This window comes from Drosophila subpulchrella, unplaced genomic scaffold (genome assembly GCF_014743375.2).
Source record: "Drosophila subpulchrella strain 33 F10 #4 breed RU33 unplaced genomic scaffold, RU_Dsub_v1.1 Primary Assembly Seq61, whole genome shotgun sequence".
Classification (NCBI taxonomy): domain Eukaryota; kingdom Metazoa; phylum Arthropoda; class Insecta; order Diptera; family Drosophilidae; genus Drosophila; species Drosophila subpulchrella.
In genome coordinates, this window is record NW_023665697.1 from 478103 (window position 1) to 496309 (window position 18207).

Sequence of the window (18207 nt, forward strand, 5' to 3'; positions counted from 1 at the left end):
TAACGGGTATCTGATAGACGAGGTACTCGACTATAGCGTTCTTCCTTGTTTATTATAAAATTGGGCACAAACGGAATTGAACCCCTCATTGAGCTGCTTAAGAACACCTGAGAGATTCAAAAGGCTGTCTCGAGTCTGCTTCATAAAGCCGCTCATCTGAACTACCATTTCCTTGCAAGATCCACATGACCACATGAGACCAGAATTTAGATCAATGAAGTCTTTGACTGTGCCAGAACATCCTGCCCATTTAACGTGCATCATCGATTCGCAGAGCCAGCAGGAAATAAAAGGGTCTTTAGTTGAAGACGAAAGAGTACCATATTCTTAGAGCAGACACGAGCCATTTAAAGGAGATGAAATAAAATAAAATAAAATATAAAAAAATACCTCAAGTAAATTTGGCACTGGAATCAAATTCCAAAACCACAAAGGCACAAAACACCAAAAAAATAAGAGCGCGAGATTGCGTATTAATTTAAATGTAAGAGAGCACTAGAGAATAAATCTTCTATCGACTGAGCGTTGCTTGTGGGACACTGACAACTTTACGCACGAACAGTTACAATGTAAAGCAAGCAAGAGAGAGAGAATAAGAGAGTAGCACACCAAAAGTCTACCAGAAATTCGGCAGGTTCAGAGAGAGAATAAGAGGATAGCACACCAAAAGACTACCAAAAATTCGGCAGGTTCAGAGAGAGTTTAAATTACAGTTGTAATATAGAGCGGGAGAGAGAGTGGGAATAAAGAGTTTTAGCCAGATTATTGAGTGTAAAATTAAACTAACAAAGCAAGGAGATTAAACAAATCTAATAGAAATGTTAAAATAACTATAACCACATACCCGTTTACTGGGGGATCTAGTCAAAAAAACTAACACAACTGTTAGGCTAAGCTTTGTTAAAAAACAAACACAAGGCACTCGCAAAAAATCACTGAATAAGACAAAAACTCAGAGCACAAAAGTAAACACATCTGTTCACAGGCGACGCTAAATCGATTTGTATACGGACAGACGGACATGGCTAGATCGACTCGCCTAGTGATTCTGATCAAAAATATATATGCTTTATGGAGTCGGAAACATTTTTGTTTGTGAACGGTTGCAGTCTTTAATAAACACTCCTACTTAGGCGCATAGCGTTTAGTTATACACTTAATATTAAGAGACCCAGTGTTACAATTACAATTATTTTGTAAATCTGGTCTAATTTGGTGACATTATTTCTTGTGTATATGCTTTGTGTGTAGTCAGAATTATAATTGCTTATGGATAAATCGTTATTTGCAATTGAGCAATTGTGTATTTTGATCATATTGTTTCCTTCAATTACAATTTAATTTTTAATACAATTTTGATTTAGTATAGTTTTTGACAAATTCCATGTAATTATGATATTTGTTTCGACATTATTAAAGTGGGTAGTTAATAGCGTTTTTGTGTACCTGCAACTAGTATCTGTTTGATTAACAAGAACTAAAAGACATGTGTTGGGAACACGTTTTTTTGTTTCTTTGTTATATAAACTTTTTCTGTGTACGTAATATTTATTTATTTAGTATAAGCTATTATACATAAATCGCATTTATAATATATTAACTAATTTAAGGAAAGGAGTAACTAGCTACTATGGCCATCGACGTAATATACGTAATATTTGTTTTGGGTGTTATATTGTAATATTTTATTATTTTCATCTGGATAAGGTAATATTTCGCATACGGGAAGTTTCTTTATTTTTCTGGGTATGTGGGATATAATTAAAATTTCGTTTGAATCTGACCTTAGCCAAGTTGAGGTTTTTATGTTCAGAAGTATCTCAGAATTAATGTTTGTCAAGTAGTCGCGTTTTAATTTCCAGGTCTTCAATGTATTCTGCGAAATGTTCTAAATTAAAAACCAATAATTCAAGAATTTTATTTTTCGTTGTATTCGAGATGCTTGTTTATTATATCGATGCCTTTGTTAACTGTATCGATTATATTATTTAATTCGATTACCTGTACACTGTTTTGAGCTATTACATTGATTTTTTCTTCTAATTCTTCTTTATCATTATTATCTAATGTTCCAAAAATATATTTGTAAGCTGTTCCTACAAAGTTAGCTAATCCTCTTTAGTTTCTCCTAACAATTTAAAGCCCATTAATTTCTCTGTGTATTTTTTCCGTTAAATATTTAATCTTCATTATTTCCTTAAAGCCAAACGCTTGTGATAGCAAGTTTTTGTAAGTTTCTTCCGTTTTTGTAATATTAATTGTGAGGCAATGGTATTCAAAACTATCTGGGATGTTGATTGTGTCGGCCATAAATAACAAATAGCCATTGCATGATTTTATAGGATTAATTTCTATAAATGGGTTGTTACCCATTGGCATCATTATACCCGTTACTCGTAGAGTAAAAGGGTATACTAGATTCGTCGGAAAGTATGTAACAGGCAGAAGGAAGCGTTTCCGACCCCATAAAGTATATATATTCTTGATCAGGATCACTAGCCGAGTCGATCTAGCCATGTCCGTCTGTCCGTCTGTCCGTCTGTCCGTCTGTCCGGATGAACGCTGAGATCTTGGAAACTATGAGAGCTAGGCTATTGAGATTTGGCGAGCAGATTCCTGAGCTTCTTACGCAGCGCAAGTTTGTTTCAGTAGAGTGCCACGCCCACTCTAACGCCCACAAACCGCCCAAAACTGTGGCTTCTACAGTTTTGATGCTAGAGTAAAAATCTAAACTGAAATGAATTGTTCTCATCAATACCTATCGATTGACCCAAAAAAAAGTTTGCCACGCCCACTTTAACGCCCACAAACCGCCCACGAACTTCAAAAAATCGTAAATATGAACGCGGATATCTCGGAAACTATCAAAGATAGAGTATTGGGATTTCAGATTTATATTCCGTAGCCTTGTACGCAGCGCAAGTTTGTTATGCGAATATGCCACGCCCACTCTAACGCCCACAAACCGCCCAAGCCTGTGGCGCCCACAATTTTTATGCTAGATTAAAAATTTTAACTGAAAAGTATTGGTCTCGTCCATGCCTATCGATTGATCCAAAAAAAAATTTGCCACGCCTACCCTAACGCCCACAATGCTTAAATCTGTCTTCCGCCGGTAGGTGGCGCATTTAAATGTCGCTTTGCTGCTTGCATATCTCCATTTCCCTTTGGTCCCTTTAGCTGAGTAACGGGTATCTGATAGTCGAGGTACTCGACTATAGCGTTCTTCCTTGTTTTTATTAACGTTGATGTCAGGAAGATGAAAGTCAAAGCGCTGGGTCTTGATCTGGGTCCTCCTGCAAATATTTACTTTTATTAACTTTCTTTTGACTCTGGAAGTTTGATTTGTAATGTTTTATTTTTCGACCTCTGTTAGTTTCCTCAAAATGATCATTATCTATTTTTTCTATATTTCCTCTCTAACCATAAGGATTGTGTAATTTCCCGTGAATTATAGTAGCCTTTCTAAATTTGGTATTTACCTAAAATGCTGTCGTTTTTTATTAAGTTGTTCTATTTTAGCTTCTTTTATAATTTGGTTATTATATGCAGGGGTACCTGCATATATAAAAATATCAGCTGGTGTTCTACCTTTTGCATTGTGTTTTATTTTATAATTGTAAGTATACAGTATTACTTCCATTTTCATAAGTTTATTTTTCGTATTGTCGCTGGTCTCGTTAATTGTTTTGTGTAATCTTTCTACATCTGGTACTCTATTTTTACTTGTTGTTATCTGAATATTTACGTTTTCTGTGTCCAGCCAATTTTTAAGCGCTATACTCATAAAAGCACTATCCCTATCTGTTTTCAAGGTTCTGGGTTTTCCCACTTCCATCCAATCCTTTCCGTTTAGTTCAATCGCGCTTCCAAATTTTGAGTATAAGTCAATACAAGTTAGGTAATTTTGATTTTTGATCGTGTAAATATCTGCGACGTAAATTTCCCTACAAAATTCTGTTTCTGGAGTTGTTTTTAATAAAAGCGATGTTTTTCTATGTTCGGTTTTTGCTTACTTACAAACATTACACTCATTAATTAAATTCTGAATTAAATTCTGGTAGTCGGGATAATAATAGGATTCATTGAAGAGCCTTACCATTTTTTTAATTCCTGGGTGCAATAGTTTTTCGTGGTTGCTAACAATAATTTCTTTAAATTCAGCGTAAGTTTTTATGTCCTGTAATTTAGTTACTGCTCTTACAATTTTTGTAATAGAGTTCATGACCTGTTTAAAAGCTTGTTGAATGATTTCAAAATCAGAGTCGTGTACAAAAGTGTTTTATTAATATTTGCTTAGCTTTTTCGATGTTTAATTCGTTAAACATTATTTTAATCTTGACTTTCTTAAAATAATTTTCACTTTCTTCACCTTCTGTATTGCTTCGAATCATTTCTACCTGTCTTGCGAAATAACTGATTGGTTTTTCAGAAATTGTTATTAAATTTTCTTTATCTTCTTCAGCGCTATGTGCTGTTGCTTTGTTACTGCCATAGTATACTGCGTTAATTTTGATTCTTGACAATGCATCGGCTACGTGATTTTGCTTTCCTTCTAAATATTTTATTTCGAAGTCATATTCGCCTAACCTTATCTTCCATCTTTGCAGTTTCATATTAGGTTCTTTGATATTGTTTAGCCAGACTAACGGCTTGTGGTCACTTAATATCTCAAATCTTCTTCCGAATAAATATGGTCTTAAGGTTTTTGTTGCCCATATTATAGCTAATAATTCTTTTTCAATTGTACTATAGTTTTGTTCGTGTGCATTTAGAGTCCTACTAATTTAACTGATTGGTTTGTTATCCTGAGAAAGAACTGCTCCTAATGCAAAGTTGCTAGCATCAGTAGTTAATTGAAACCTTTTTCCAAAATCTGGACAAATCAGTATGGGATCGTTTATGATAAGTTGTTTTAATTTATTGAATGCTGCAATAAATGTATCACCTTTGAATGTCACTTTAGAACCAGCATTTAAACATTTAGTTAAAGGCTTTGAAATGTCTGCGAAGTTTGCAATGAATTTTCTGTAATAACCGCAAAGACCAAGAAATGATTTTATTTCTTATTGAGTTTTGGGAATTGGAAATTTGTTGATTGCCTTAACCTTTTCTGGATTTGGCATTACACCGTTTGGTCCAACAAAAATTTTTTTTGTCTAGTTGTAATTTTAGATTATCGTTTTTAAGTTTATTAAAAACAATTTTGAATGAAGTAAGGTGTTCGTCAATAGACGCAAAGAAAAAAATTATATCGTCCAAGTATACAAGGCAATGCTTGTTTAATAATTCACGAAGGACATTGTTCATGCATCGCTGAGAAGTTGCAGGTGCATTTTTTAATCTAAATGGCATTCGTGTGCACTCGTAGTGTCCGTACTTTGTGGAAAATGCTGTTTTGTTTATGGAATTTTGGTCCATTTCGATGTTGTGGAAACCTTTAGCCAAATCAATGGTGGTAAAATATTGACACCGTCCTAGCTTGCCTAGTATTTTGTCCATATTGGGAATGGGAAATTTATCACTAATAGTGATCTCATTTAAGCCCCTATAGTCTACTACAAGTCTACATTTTTTTTACCTGAAGCATCTTTCTTTTTCGTACTATCCACAATGGACTGCAATAAGGTGATTGGCTGTGCCTAATTATTCCTTGCTTTAACATGTTCTGCATTTGAAACTCAACTTCTTTTTGAAATAAAAAGGATACCCATACGATTTTTTATAAATTGGATTTTCATGATGAGTTTTTATTTCTTGCTTAACAACATTCGTAAAGGTCAAATTTTCATCATGACGATATTGAATGCATTTATATTGGTTAATTAATTTTAATAATTTAACTTTTTCTTCTTCATTTAAGTGTTCTACACAAAAAATTTTTTTTTTTTGCTAATTCATTTTGAACAGCATAATTTTATTCTTCAGTAGAATTTTTAGATCTTAGCAATGCCTCAAAATCCTTTATTTGTGTTGGATTTTCAAACTTATTTTTTTGTGTAAACTAGTAGTGCGATTATTTAAATAATCAATATTTGCCTGGTTTGCCTCTAGTAACTTTCGTCCTAGTAGTATGTCATAATTGGAAGAAAAGTCGTAAATATAAAATATTGGTTCTTGAGTAAATAAACTATTAGGTTCAACTTTTACAAATTCATTTAGTTCATAATGACCTGTCATAGTGTGTATAACTATCGGATCTTTATGTAGGCTCTTGTTAAGAAAGTTCCTTTTCATTAACGATAATTGTGATTATTTATAGTTATTTCTATTTATGTAATTGGTCCGAAGCTTGCAATGGAAAATGTTAATTTTCATTATAAGTATCTTCTTCTTTGTACTCTTTATTTTATTGATAATTTTCGTCTACTTGCATTCTTGATTGTACACTATTACTTTCTCTGACTCTCTTTTGTGATTGGTTGGGTACTGAGCCCGATCGTCTACTTGGCTGTTGGCTTTGATTCAATGTATTATTTTGCTGTCCCTGAATTAAATTTCTTCGAAACTTTTTGTAACTTCTCCTATTTTGGTCAAAATTATTATTTCTGTTATTCGATTGGAACCTATAATTTTGTGGAACCATTCTTTGGGGTTGATTGGGGTGTGGTTGAATTGAAAGAGCTGGGCCAGGATTAAATTGTTGGGTGTTGTTAAAATAAGTGTGAGGGTAGGGGTTATAACGTGTATAATTTGTTTGTTGTTGCTTTTGAATTTTATTAACATTGATATTATAATATTTTAAATTTTCATTTTTTTCATATAGCCCTTCTTTCTGAGCCGCTTGTTTCAGTTTAAGTACTGTTGCTAATGTCATAAAAATTCGTACCCATATGTTATGTGAACACAATGGGATTGATCGATACGAAAACAGTGGACTCCACTGCAAACGTGATTAATAAAAAAGAAACGACAAATATCGATCCCCATTTAACAAATATATTGTTATTGATAATTGTCATAATTTTGTGCGGATATATAACTATTACACAATAGGTGTATAACAAAAAGGGCCATAAGCCAAGCAAATGATCTAGATAAGATCTAAATGCACACGCACAACATCATGATAATTATAATAAAAATATATATTCCAACATCTTGAAATAAATATATATAAATTGAAAAAAAAACCTTTTTCAAAATAATGGTCTAAGTAATGAGAAATGAATTGATTGTCTAAGAAACATAATTTCTAAACAAAGAAATTAATAAAATAAAAAATAAAGATAACAAATAAAAATTAAAAAAAATCATGATCGTAAAAGAACACAAAAAAAAGAACTAGATTTTGAGAATAGAGAATAGGGTTTTTTTGATAAATCAAAAAATAACAGAGCCCCTGTAGTTTCTTATGCAAATAGATGGATAGGTACGAATGGAAAAATAGGTAAACAATAAACACAAGCGTCGCTAAAAATATTTTAATTATGCCGACAAATAAAGCGATAAGGGAAACTTTTAGAAAGGACCCCGAATTTTCTGAGCGAGTGCAAGCCATACTTCAATTGCACAACTCACCAATGTCAATCAATGAACTCGAAAATGAATACATTAAAAGATATAACCTACAATTTTCACCATTGATCCATTGCACTGCAACACAAAAAGGAATTATTCTGAGTACAGTACCAAATTGTAAAATTTTTTTCGGAAGTAAATAAAGATCCGTTTCTTGGTTATGTAATAGTGATAAAAGCAGCATGGAATAGAAAGAAATAAAGGATAGGCTGACAGAAGTAAAAAATACGTTTGACAAATCCTTTAAATGCCTAAATCAAAATAGAAATATACAAGAAGGCACCATAAACAAACACGCTAAAATACTAGTAGAATGCTTTAATGAAGCACGAACGCTGGTCATATGCCTCAAAATTATTCCTACGGATAAGATCCAAGCTTATTTCTGTCAAAGAAAAATACGATTTGAATATATCTATTCCCACTGTTCTTAATACCCCACTGACGGCTGAACCTAGTCAACAACTAGAGTCAGATACCGATACTACTGAAAAAATAGATTCAGAAGAAGATGAAAATATTGACGAGAAAAATATAAATGATTTAACAATATCTGCCGTAATCACATTACCTGAGGCAGAAGAAGAAAATTGGTTAGAACCTGAATCTAATTGTAGTACTGTTGAGGATAAACCAGTCATAATACCGGAGCAAGAAAAAATGGCTATCACACCAATTGAATTCCTAAAATTAGCCTCATCACTCATACCAGAGTTTGATGGTAAGGCAGAAAATTTGAAAAGTTTCTTAGATTCCTTAAATTTGGTAAACTCCCTGAAGGAATCACATGAAGCTTTAGCAGTTAATCTGATCAAGACTAAGCTAAAAGGCCATACACGAAACTTAATAGACAATGAGAACTCAGTCTCAGAAATAATAGAGAAACTAAAAAATAAAGTTAAAGGAGAATCGGTAGATGTCATTTCGGCAAAACTATTAAATCTCCAACAGAGACAGAAAACAGCCAATCAATACGTTCAAGAAATAGAGAAATTGGCATAGGCACTAGAAGGAGCCTACATAAATGACGGACTATCCTCAGAATTAGCCACTCAGTAAAGCAAAACACATGCCGTCAAAGCAATGACCAAAAACTGTACAATCGATAAAATTAAACTTATCATGGAGGTTGGCACATTCAACACATTGGATGATGCTATGTCCAAATTCGTAAACAGTTGTACAGATGCAACAGGCCAATCAAACACGGTCATGTTTTACACTAGAAGTAACCGTGGAAATTACCGCGGAAGAGGTAATTTCCGCTTTTATAACAGCAACAATAGTAACCTTGGTTACTATAACAGTAATAGAGGACGAGGCCAAAATAGAGGAAGTTATAGAGGAAATAACCACCAAAATAGGGGTTATTACTATAACAATAATAATAACAATAATGTTAGGGTAGTCCAAAACGTTTTGGGAAACTCCCAACAACCTTTAGATACCAAGCAAAAGGGACCACAACAATTCACACAATCAATCTCAGCCAAAATATAGACACTGGTGCGGACATATCTATACTCAAAGAAAATGCAGATGTTTTTCCAAACATTCAATCCGACTATGTAATAAACATACAAGGAATCAGTCAAGAAATTACAAAATCTATAGGACAAATATCCATTGAGATACAGACTTCTAAATATATAATTTCACATAATTTTCAAATTGTTAATTTACAATTCGCCATTCCCTGTGATGGAATATTAGGAATCGACTTTATCAAAAAATACAACTGTCAGTTAGACTTCAAGCAAGCCGAAGATTGGCTTATAATTAGACCAAATAACTTAAAATTCTCAATTTATGTTCCGATAACATACAGTTCTGGCAATAACTCCATAACTCTAACAGCATGATCCCAAGTTGTACGAAAAACTAAAATAGATTCAATTGAAGACAGTGTGTTGATTCCAAACCAAGAAATTGAGCATGATATATACATGGCATATACCATAGCATCCCCTGAAAATGCATTCATTAGACTACTTAACACAACAAATACAGATAAAGTAGTTAGCATTAATAAATTAAAATATGAATCACTTTCGAACTACGACGTAGTTCAATCAAGCAAAGAAAATAGAGAAAAGTTTGAATTATCCCAACTTTCCAAAAATTTTCCTCCACAATTCCGGACACAACTGTCAACCCTATGAACACAATATAGCGATTTATTCGGATTGGAAACAAAATCGTTAAGTACAAATAATTTTTATAAACAAAAGCTGATATTGAAGGATGAAGAACCGGTTTATATCAAAAACTACAGAAGTCCTCACAGTCAAAAAGACGAAATTCAAGCCCAGGTACATAAACTAATAAAAGATAACATTGTGGAACCATCTGTATCTGCATATAACAGCCCACTCTTATTAATTCCGAAAAAGTCCATCCCGGGCTCAGATAAAAAGAAATGGCGACTAGTAATTGACTATCGTCAGATCAATAAAAAGTTATTGTCTAATAAGTTCCCTCTACCCAGAATTGATGACATTTTAGACCAACTAGGTAGAGCAAAATATTTTTCATGTCTCGACTTAATGTCAGGTTTTCACCAAATCGAGCTTGAAAAAAGCTCTAGAGATATAATGTCCTTCTCGACAAGCAATGGTTCGTATCGCTTCACGCGATTACCATTCGGCTTAAAAATAGCTCTTTTCAGAGGATGATGACTATAGCATTCTCTGGACTAGATCCTTCTCAAGCATTCCTTTACATGGATGATCTAATAGTCATTGGCTGTTCCGAAAATCATATGCTTAAAAACTTATCTGATGTTTTTGAGAGATGTAGGAAATACAACCTGAAGTTACATCCTGAAAAATGCTCATTTTTTATGCATGAAGTCACTTTTCTAGGAAATAAATGCACTGATAAAGGAATCTTGCCCGACGACAAACAATACGACGTCATAAAAAATTATCCAGTCCCACACGATGCGGACAGCGCTAGAACATTTGTTGCATTCTTCAATTATTACAGACGTTTCATTAAAAACTTTGCCGACTATTCTCGTCACATAACTAAGTTATGCAAAAAAAATTTAAAATTTGAATGGACAGCTGACTGCCAGCATGCGTTCGAACATCTTAAATCGGCATTAATAGAACCAACATTGTTACAATACCCAGATTTCAGTAAAGAATTTTACATAATAACAGATGCTAGTAAGCAAGCTTGTGGAGCAGTTTTAACGCAAAACAAAAATGGACTTCAACTCCCAGTTGCATACGCATCAAGACCGTTTACAAAGGGTGAAAGTAACAAAAGTACAACGGAACAAGAACTTACAGCAATTCATTGGGCAATAACACACTTCAGACCATATATTTATGGTAGACACTTCACTGTCAAAACAAATCACAGACCACTTACGTACCTATTTTCCATAATAAGTCCGAGTTCCAAACTCTCGCGAATAAGGCTTGAATTAGAAGAGTTTGACTTCACTGTAGAGTATCTAAAGGGTAAAGATAATTACGTAGCAGATCCGTTATCGCGAATAACCATCGAAGAGCTAAAAGACATTACCAGATACCAATATATAGTGATGGACGTTGATGCACTACGAGCAGTACAAACAAGTGGCCCAACGACACCGAGCACGTGCTTGTTACGCGCGGGGCCCTTTTATCAATTTGGGCAAAAATACGAGTTCGCGAGAAAGATACAAAAAACAAATAGAGACGGGACACAAATGAAAACAAAAGAAGCATCTAAGAAAGAAGCAAATGAGTTAAAATATTAGTTTTTAATACCGGGATAGAAGTTGAAGTGCAAAGTAAATGATAAAGGTTATTATAATTATTACATAGAACGCGAAAGGGCTCGTGCAGACAAAAATTAGATGTACATCGTGGCAAATTTAGGGGATAATAATTTCGTGTAAGTCTTGATGAGCTCCGATCGATCTCTGGATGCAGTTGGTGACTCGTCTCCCTCTCGTTTGTTCTGGACTGCCTGTGGGACGAGGTGTCCATCCGCCTGGGTGTTCTTAACCGGTGCATCTGGCTACTAAGCATGTCCTGCGTTACTGGTTCCAGAGGCGGGGTCTCTTGGTATATCAAGAAGCTGTCCGTTGGATTCGGAACAGTTCGGGGCGGCGAAGGCAGTCCCTTCTGTTCGGGTCTCCTGGGTGTCGGAGACTGCAATTCTATTATCTGTGCCTTCAGCGCTTCTATCTGGGCACTCATTCCACGCTGCATTTCGTTGCTCTGTCTCAAGAGCTCCATCAATCTTTGTTCACGTCGCTCGGCAGCCTCTAAGTTGTCCTCCTCGTGCCTCTGAAATTGGGGAAGCATACTTGATCTCCCTTTCGGCGGTCCTAGGGGACCTTCCACTTCAGTGTATTGGTCCAAATTGTTTTCTTCGGACAGGGTATCTACCTGTCCTGGCTGATTCTGTGCGAGCTCCCACGGCTCTCTTTCAGATGAGTCTCCTAGCCTTGGCGCGCTCGCACTCCGGGGTTGGTGATTGTCTCCGCGCGTTGTTGCTCGGGTCACTCTTCCGGTGCTGGGTTGGAATAGGACCTTCTTCTTGGCCCCCTTCATTTATGTGATTGGACCTTCTTTAAAGGCCTCCGCTTTCTTTTATAAATTGTCACTTTGTGCGGATTAATACACGCACTAAAGTTTGTCTTCACCATATTTTTTTGCGTTTTGGTATAAAAGGTTCACGTGATTCTTTTCAAAACACCCGGTCAGCGACGTATACGCTGAATAAGTCGACAATAAAAATGTTTATAAACTGGGGGTGCTTCTCTCTGCTTCTCAAGTTTCTCTTCGGTCAAGAACCGTCCGATATTTAAGCCCCAAAAAAAAACAAAATATATTTCCCTAACTAGGGGTGTTAGCCGCTTCTACACAACGCGGTTCCGCTAAGCTAACATGCCCATACTTTCCCTTTTTTCTAGACATCCCAAATGTTCCAAACGGAATGGCTGTGTCTAGATAAGGAATCTGTCCAAAAACCCCCTCCCGCCAGTCGTCGGAAAACAAGTTGTTTGACCGATCATTCTCGGGCTCCACAACCGTCTCCTATTTCTCTGGACTCGAACCAAGCAAACGACCTGACCAACTAGCCTAATACGTTGTGGGGCGTCGGCCAGAGAAACTAAAAATCGTCCACCGCCCAAATATGTCAAGGGAAACAACAAAGACTCGAACCAAGCAAACGACCGGACAAATGCCCAGTACGTTGTAGGGCGTCGGCTTTTCGTTTCCTGTCAGTTCCCCCACCCCCATTCTGTCCTGGATCGACAAACGAACAGTAGACCCGCACCGCAACTGCTAAATGCGTTACCGTAATGCTTGCGCTCCTGCTCTTTCTGGACTCGAACCAATTCAAACGACCGGGCAAATGCGTAGTACGTCGTGTGGCGTCGGCCAAAAAGCACCTATAAATTGTATTTACGTTAATTTTAACAAGTAGTCGTTCAGCACGTAGTTTAGGTATAGTATTATAAAAAAGGATAACTCATAGTTCTTGATTTAAGGAAGTTCTGGTAAATATGTCCATGAACAAAACAGGGAATTTTTAAGGTTAAAAAAAAAAAAAAAATTCAAAGTCAGGCCTCTATTCTGCGACAAAGTTCTGATTGAGCGGCCGCTCAACACTGACAGTCACAGAAGTTGGGGACTTTACAGTTACTAGCTCGACAAATAAGTAAGTACGCGTACATTTAAAATTATTTAATCTCCCTGCTCTATAAAACAGTCAAATTACCTATGGCAAAAAAAAATGAAAGCTTTGCCATACTTAGGTACATCCACTCCGATACCGCAGGCGTCGAGATGGTTGACCCTAATAATATTCCTTAAGGAATATGAAAAATCCTAAGGTTGGGCGCCAATTCTGTTACGTGGGCATATTAGTGCCCGAGTCCTGACAAGGACTTGGGCCGAGGGAGAGGCGTCCGATATTCTGGCACCATTTGCCGGCATAAGCTACGTCGTATTCGGGTCGTGGGATCTTGGTAAGCCTCTCTCCTCTCCAACATAACGAGAATAAATATTAAAAGTGCCTGGAAAATAATATTACTTCATAAAGTTCGTCGGTCGTCAGTCCACACTGCCCCACAAGCTTAGCTGTCGCTTGATCGCATTACGATCGGGCTGTGTTTTGGCCATATTCCCTCCCCTTCACACATTCGTGTGCCAATGGATCGTCGCGGGCCGCGCAATACGATCCCCTATTGTCTAGGTTGTCCGTCAAAAGTTATGTCATTGTTCTTGACCTACTCCACTTTTCGCGTCAGCACACCCCCTTAATAAAGCTTTAGCACACCATGATTTCGAATACTTTTTCACATTACAAATTTATTGGATAATATTTATATCGGCGAGTGCCGTGAATGAATAACATAATGTTGGCTAAATCATATGGAAATTAAACTAATTGACAATATTTGGTTAGCGGAGAGTATCGAATTTACCACCGGTGAAGGTGCACACATCAGCAAAATGCTGACTATTCACGACTACAAAACGTCGCTCAGAGAGCTCTTGCAATTGTACATACAACAACAAGGCTGATACTCGCCGCTGGAAAAGTTTATATTAGTCTATAAAACTGTAGGATACTGCACGGATATTTATATATGTATGTTTTTAAGAAAAGAACCGTGTTCCGACAAACTTACCCCCTCTTTAAATCCTGGGCGATGAGATCTCGACGCTCCGGATCCTGGGCTTTGGAAAATATTATATTGGATATATATATATATAAATATACGTGCACCAAAATACGGCTGTTCTTAGGTATACCAATTCACTTAAACACAAAATATATAGTTATATTAGGCCAGAGGCATGCGACTTCTTCAACGGCTGTTCATCATGATTTGCACTTTGTCTATCGATTCGGTTGGTTTAAATGTATTTCAGTGCATGTTTGAATGCTTCCAATGTTTTTTGTTGATTTTCACTTGTTCTTCAATTGTATTATAAGAGGATATTGGTCTTGGGTTATGCTTCACATTGGTTGGCTCGATTAACACATTTATATTGCATCACTACTTTCTCCGACGTATGCTATTGGTCGCTACGCCTCTGAACGGATGGCTCCTACAGCTGAACAATTTTCAGGAGCATGGATGGGGATCACGGGTACTGCGGCTACAAACATCACAGTGTGACAGATGTCGTCCTTATTGTTGATCCTCTCCACGTTCTTTGTTGACAATGGCGGCGCTGGTCCAACACATAAGGATCTTTCGAGCAGCGATTTGTGTCCTCCTCAAGGACTGTTGGATATGGTGGCTGGTCCTGGTGGCAGAAGACTCCGTGGACGACTACCCCAGGGAAAGTCGTCTTCCCTCGGAGCTGCCGGCTTCCGTCAGCAAGAAACACAAATGGATTCTCTCCCAAGCTCTATTTGTCTAAGGTCTTTTATACTAGACTAGAGCTTTTACTTGGCTGCCGGTATGGATCGGATAAACTAGGTGTTCCCACCTAGGATTACTGTTTCTTGATAACTGCTATCTTGGGAGTCAACGGCCGGCTGTTGCCCTTTGCTAGCTACCGGAGTATGGTTACCAGTAGGTTGATCGTGGCCGTTGTTCTGGCCACGCGACACCCGAGAATTGCCGAATTGCATTTTCTTCTGCCTTTACCAGTATGAGTCTGGTTAGTCACATGCACCCCTCCTCCTGTCTAAAGATTCGTCGTTGTTTCTCTATGTGAATCTTTTTATGTGGAGGGCGTACGTAACAGTCTAACAGGAACATTGAAAGTTAGGCGGTTTACAAGTTCTACAGAATCAATATCACCTCTTATAAGATTTTGCATAAAAATAGTACCAAGCATTGTTCTACGATTTGCAAGGGTAGGTAAATTAAGCAATAGTAATCTACTCTGATAGGAAGGTAGCCTTATGTTTTGATCCCAGTTCAAACTACGAAGGGCAAAAAGAAGAAATTTTTTTTGTACCGACTCAATACGGTCAATATGCACTTGATATTGTGGACTCCAAACCGAAGAACAATATTCCAAAATAGGACGGACAAGGGAGGTAAATAATAATTTGGTTGTATAAGGGTCATCAAATTCTTTTGACCAACGCTTTATAAACCCAAGAACACTCATGGCCTTGCTGACAGTGGACATTATGTGGCAGTCAAATTTAAGTTTTGGGTCCAGAAGAACGCCTAAGTCATTAACTGAATATATACGGTCGAGTGGCGTGTTTTGAAGAGAGTAACTAACAAAAGTAGGAGTACCCCTATGAAAAGTCATAACGTTGCATTTAAGGCAGTTCAAATTTAAAAGGTTATACTCACACCATCCCTGAAAACAATCAATATCTGACTGTAAGTTAAAACCCAACGCTATATCATTATGTGATAAACAAAGCTTAACATCATCAGTATACATTAGTACACGAGAGTGTGTTATGATAGAGGGAAGATCGTTAATAAACAAAGTAAACAGCAAAGGGCCCAAATGACTACCCTGAGGCACTCCAGATGTCACATAGATCAGTTTTGAGGCAGAGTTCTTGAATATAACCCTCTGAGTCCTACCATTCAAATAACTTGAAATCCAAGTTAATAGATTACATGGAAACCCAAGCTGATTTAATTTAAATAAGAGAAGAGAGTGGTTGACAGGGTCAAAGGCCTTACTAAAATCTGTGTATATAACGTCAGTCTGCATTTTATTCTTAAATCCATTTATTACAATAGATGACAATTCCAGAAGGTTGGTGGTGGTCGATCTTCGCTTAACAAAACCATGCTGACACGGTGATATTAGCGAGGAACATAAATGTTGCAAATGAGAAGTAATAATACGTTCAAATGCTTTAGGAATTGCCGACAATTTAGAAATACCTCTGTAATTCTGGGCATCCGCCTTCGCACCCTTTTTGTGAAGTGGAATGATAAAAGAGTCCTTCCAGATAGTAGGAAAAGCTGACGATGAAATAGACAAATTAAAAAGTTTAAGAATCGGTTTACATATGGTTGACGCACAAAACTTAAGCACACACCCGGGGAGTCCATCAGGACCGGGAGAATAGGTTGGCGTTGTTTTTTCTAAGTCTCTTACGAGAGAAATTTCCGTAATTTCAGCGGTAAAGATACAATTTGCCTTATTTAAGGGATTAGGGTAGTTAGAATTTGACCAAGCAGCCGAACTATAAGTAGTTTGGAAAAACTCGGCAAATAAATCAGCAATTTCAGAATCCGTCGATGCCTCCATTGAGTTAAAACGTACCGATGAAGGCAATGAACGCATTCATTAAAAAAGGTATTTAACACTATATAGAAGTGTTCAGTGGCACTTTCAATATCCATACAATTGTACAATTCTGTCCAATTATATTGAGAAATCATGTCGTTAAGTTTTTTATAGTTACATTTTCGGAAACATCTCACTTTAGTTTAAGGAACTAAAGGAGAGAGGGTATCAACGCATGGGAGGCAGATTGTCAATTCCATTGTTGGATGATATCGGTCTTCAGGTGCAACAAGAGCGTCAATTCTAGATACCGTGACTTCAGACGGGTCTGAAACAAACACGAGATCTAAATAGTTGTCTATTTAATGAATTCCGTATAAAGCTTACTTGCTGTAACGATAATTCTAGAAGACCATCTACAAAATCATGGGCGGATAGAGGTATAGCGACTAGTGAGTCAGTAGGAGGAGACAAAGAAATATCCGGGAGATTAAATTCACCCAAAACAATCAAAAGGTCACTGTTAGAAAGAAGGGATAGAACAGATTTTATCGCAGACAGGTGGTGCTCATAAACTATTAAATCAGAGCCAGGTGGAATATAGGAACATGTAACAAAAATAGATAAGGATTGCAAGGAAACTTTTACACTAACAAATTAAATTTCGTTAGGGGTATCATAGTGAATTTTTTCGGATGTTAGGCTAGTGGTAACGGCAATCAGCACACCGCCTCCCCTACGTGAGGAGCGATCGGTCCTGTAGGCATTAAGGTTATTTGACAGAACTTCAGAGTCAGATATCTCTGGTTTCAGCCAAGTTTCCGTAAAAGCCAAAATATTTGCAGTAAATGCAGAGGAGTCAGCATAAAGCCTGGGTAGCTTCATATTTAGTCCCCTAACATTTTGATAAGCCAAAAATAAACTTTTTAGTTTTTTAGCGCAGTGGAAGGTCTGTTATTTGTTCTCGGTTTATTTGGAACGAATTCTTTTATTACTAAATCATCATTAAGCCAAAAGCTTTTTGAAAGTAGAACCTTAAACATATCAGGAGGTGCAAATATTTTAAAAGAGGATATACTGCGAGCGTACGAAAATCGAAATTGTTCAACTGAAATATTCTCGGATGGGAATTTTTCACGTATAAATTCCAAAACATCCTCAGATGTGGTATCTGGGGTGTATCTACAACCAAATAATTGCTTCCTATGTGGAACAACTGACAGTTTCTTACGTCCTCCAGCAGCAGATTGAACCACACTAAGCTGAGAGCCAGAAATGGTACCTTCTGTACCTATAGGTACGGTCGGCACCATAGCCGGCACTGAAGATTTTTTTACCAACAAACTTCGAGAAACAGTGACTCCACCTGAAACAGCTGTATCCATAGGCGCAGTAGGTTCACTTACCACAGTGTTAACAGAGACTGCTGCAGCCACCAAGTTCAGATTTGGGGTGGATAAATAAAGTCACTACAAGATAACAAAGTAGACAGAAATCCTGC

General features: G+C 36.8%; 1 protein-coding gene across 9 annotated transcripts in view; it reads right to left on the bottom strand.

Annotated features, from left to right (window-relative positions):
- LOC119562564 (putative serine/threonine-protein kinase STE20-like) overlaps positions 1-18207 on the bottom strand; it is a 244685-nt gene that overhangs the window by 84328 nt on the left and 142150 nt on the right. Inside the window, exons 4-5 of one of the 9 annotated variants that reach the window (XR_005221887.1) lie at positions 3148-3296; positions 1785-1860 (exon numbers count right to left, since the gene is read on the bottom strand). The exons of 7 other annotated variants lie outside the window; for them this stretch is intronic. Coding sequence is in view for 1 of the 2 variants with exons in the window: in XM_037875772.1 (XP_037731700.1) it covers positions 1852-1860; positions 3148-3296 (158 nt within the window). In the remaining variant the exon portion in view is untranslated. Of the gene's footprint in view, positions 1-1526; positions 1861-3147; positions 3297-18207 lie in introns of those variants that run through there. One more of the 9 variants, XM_037875772.1, reaches the window with a different exon arrangement.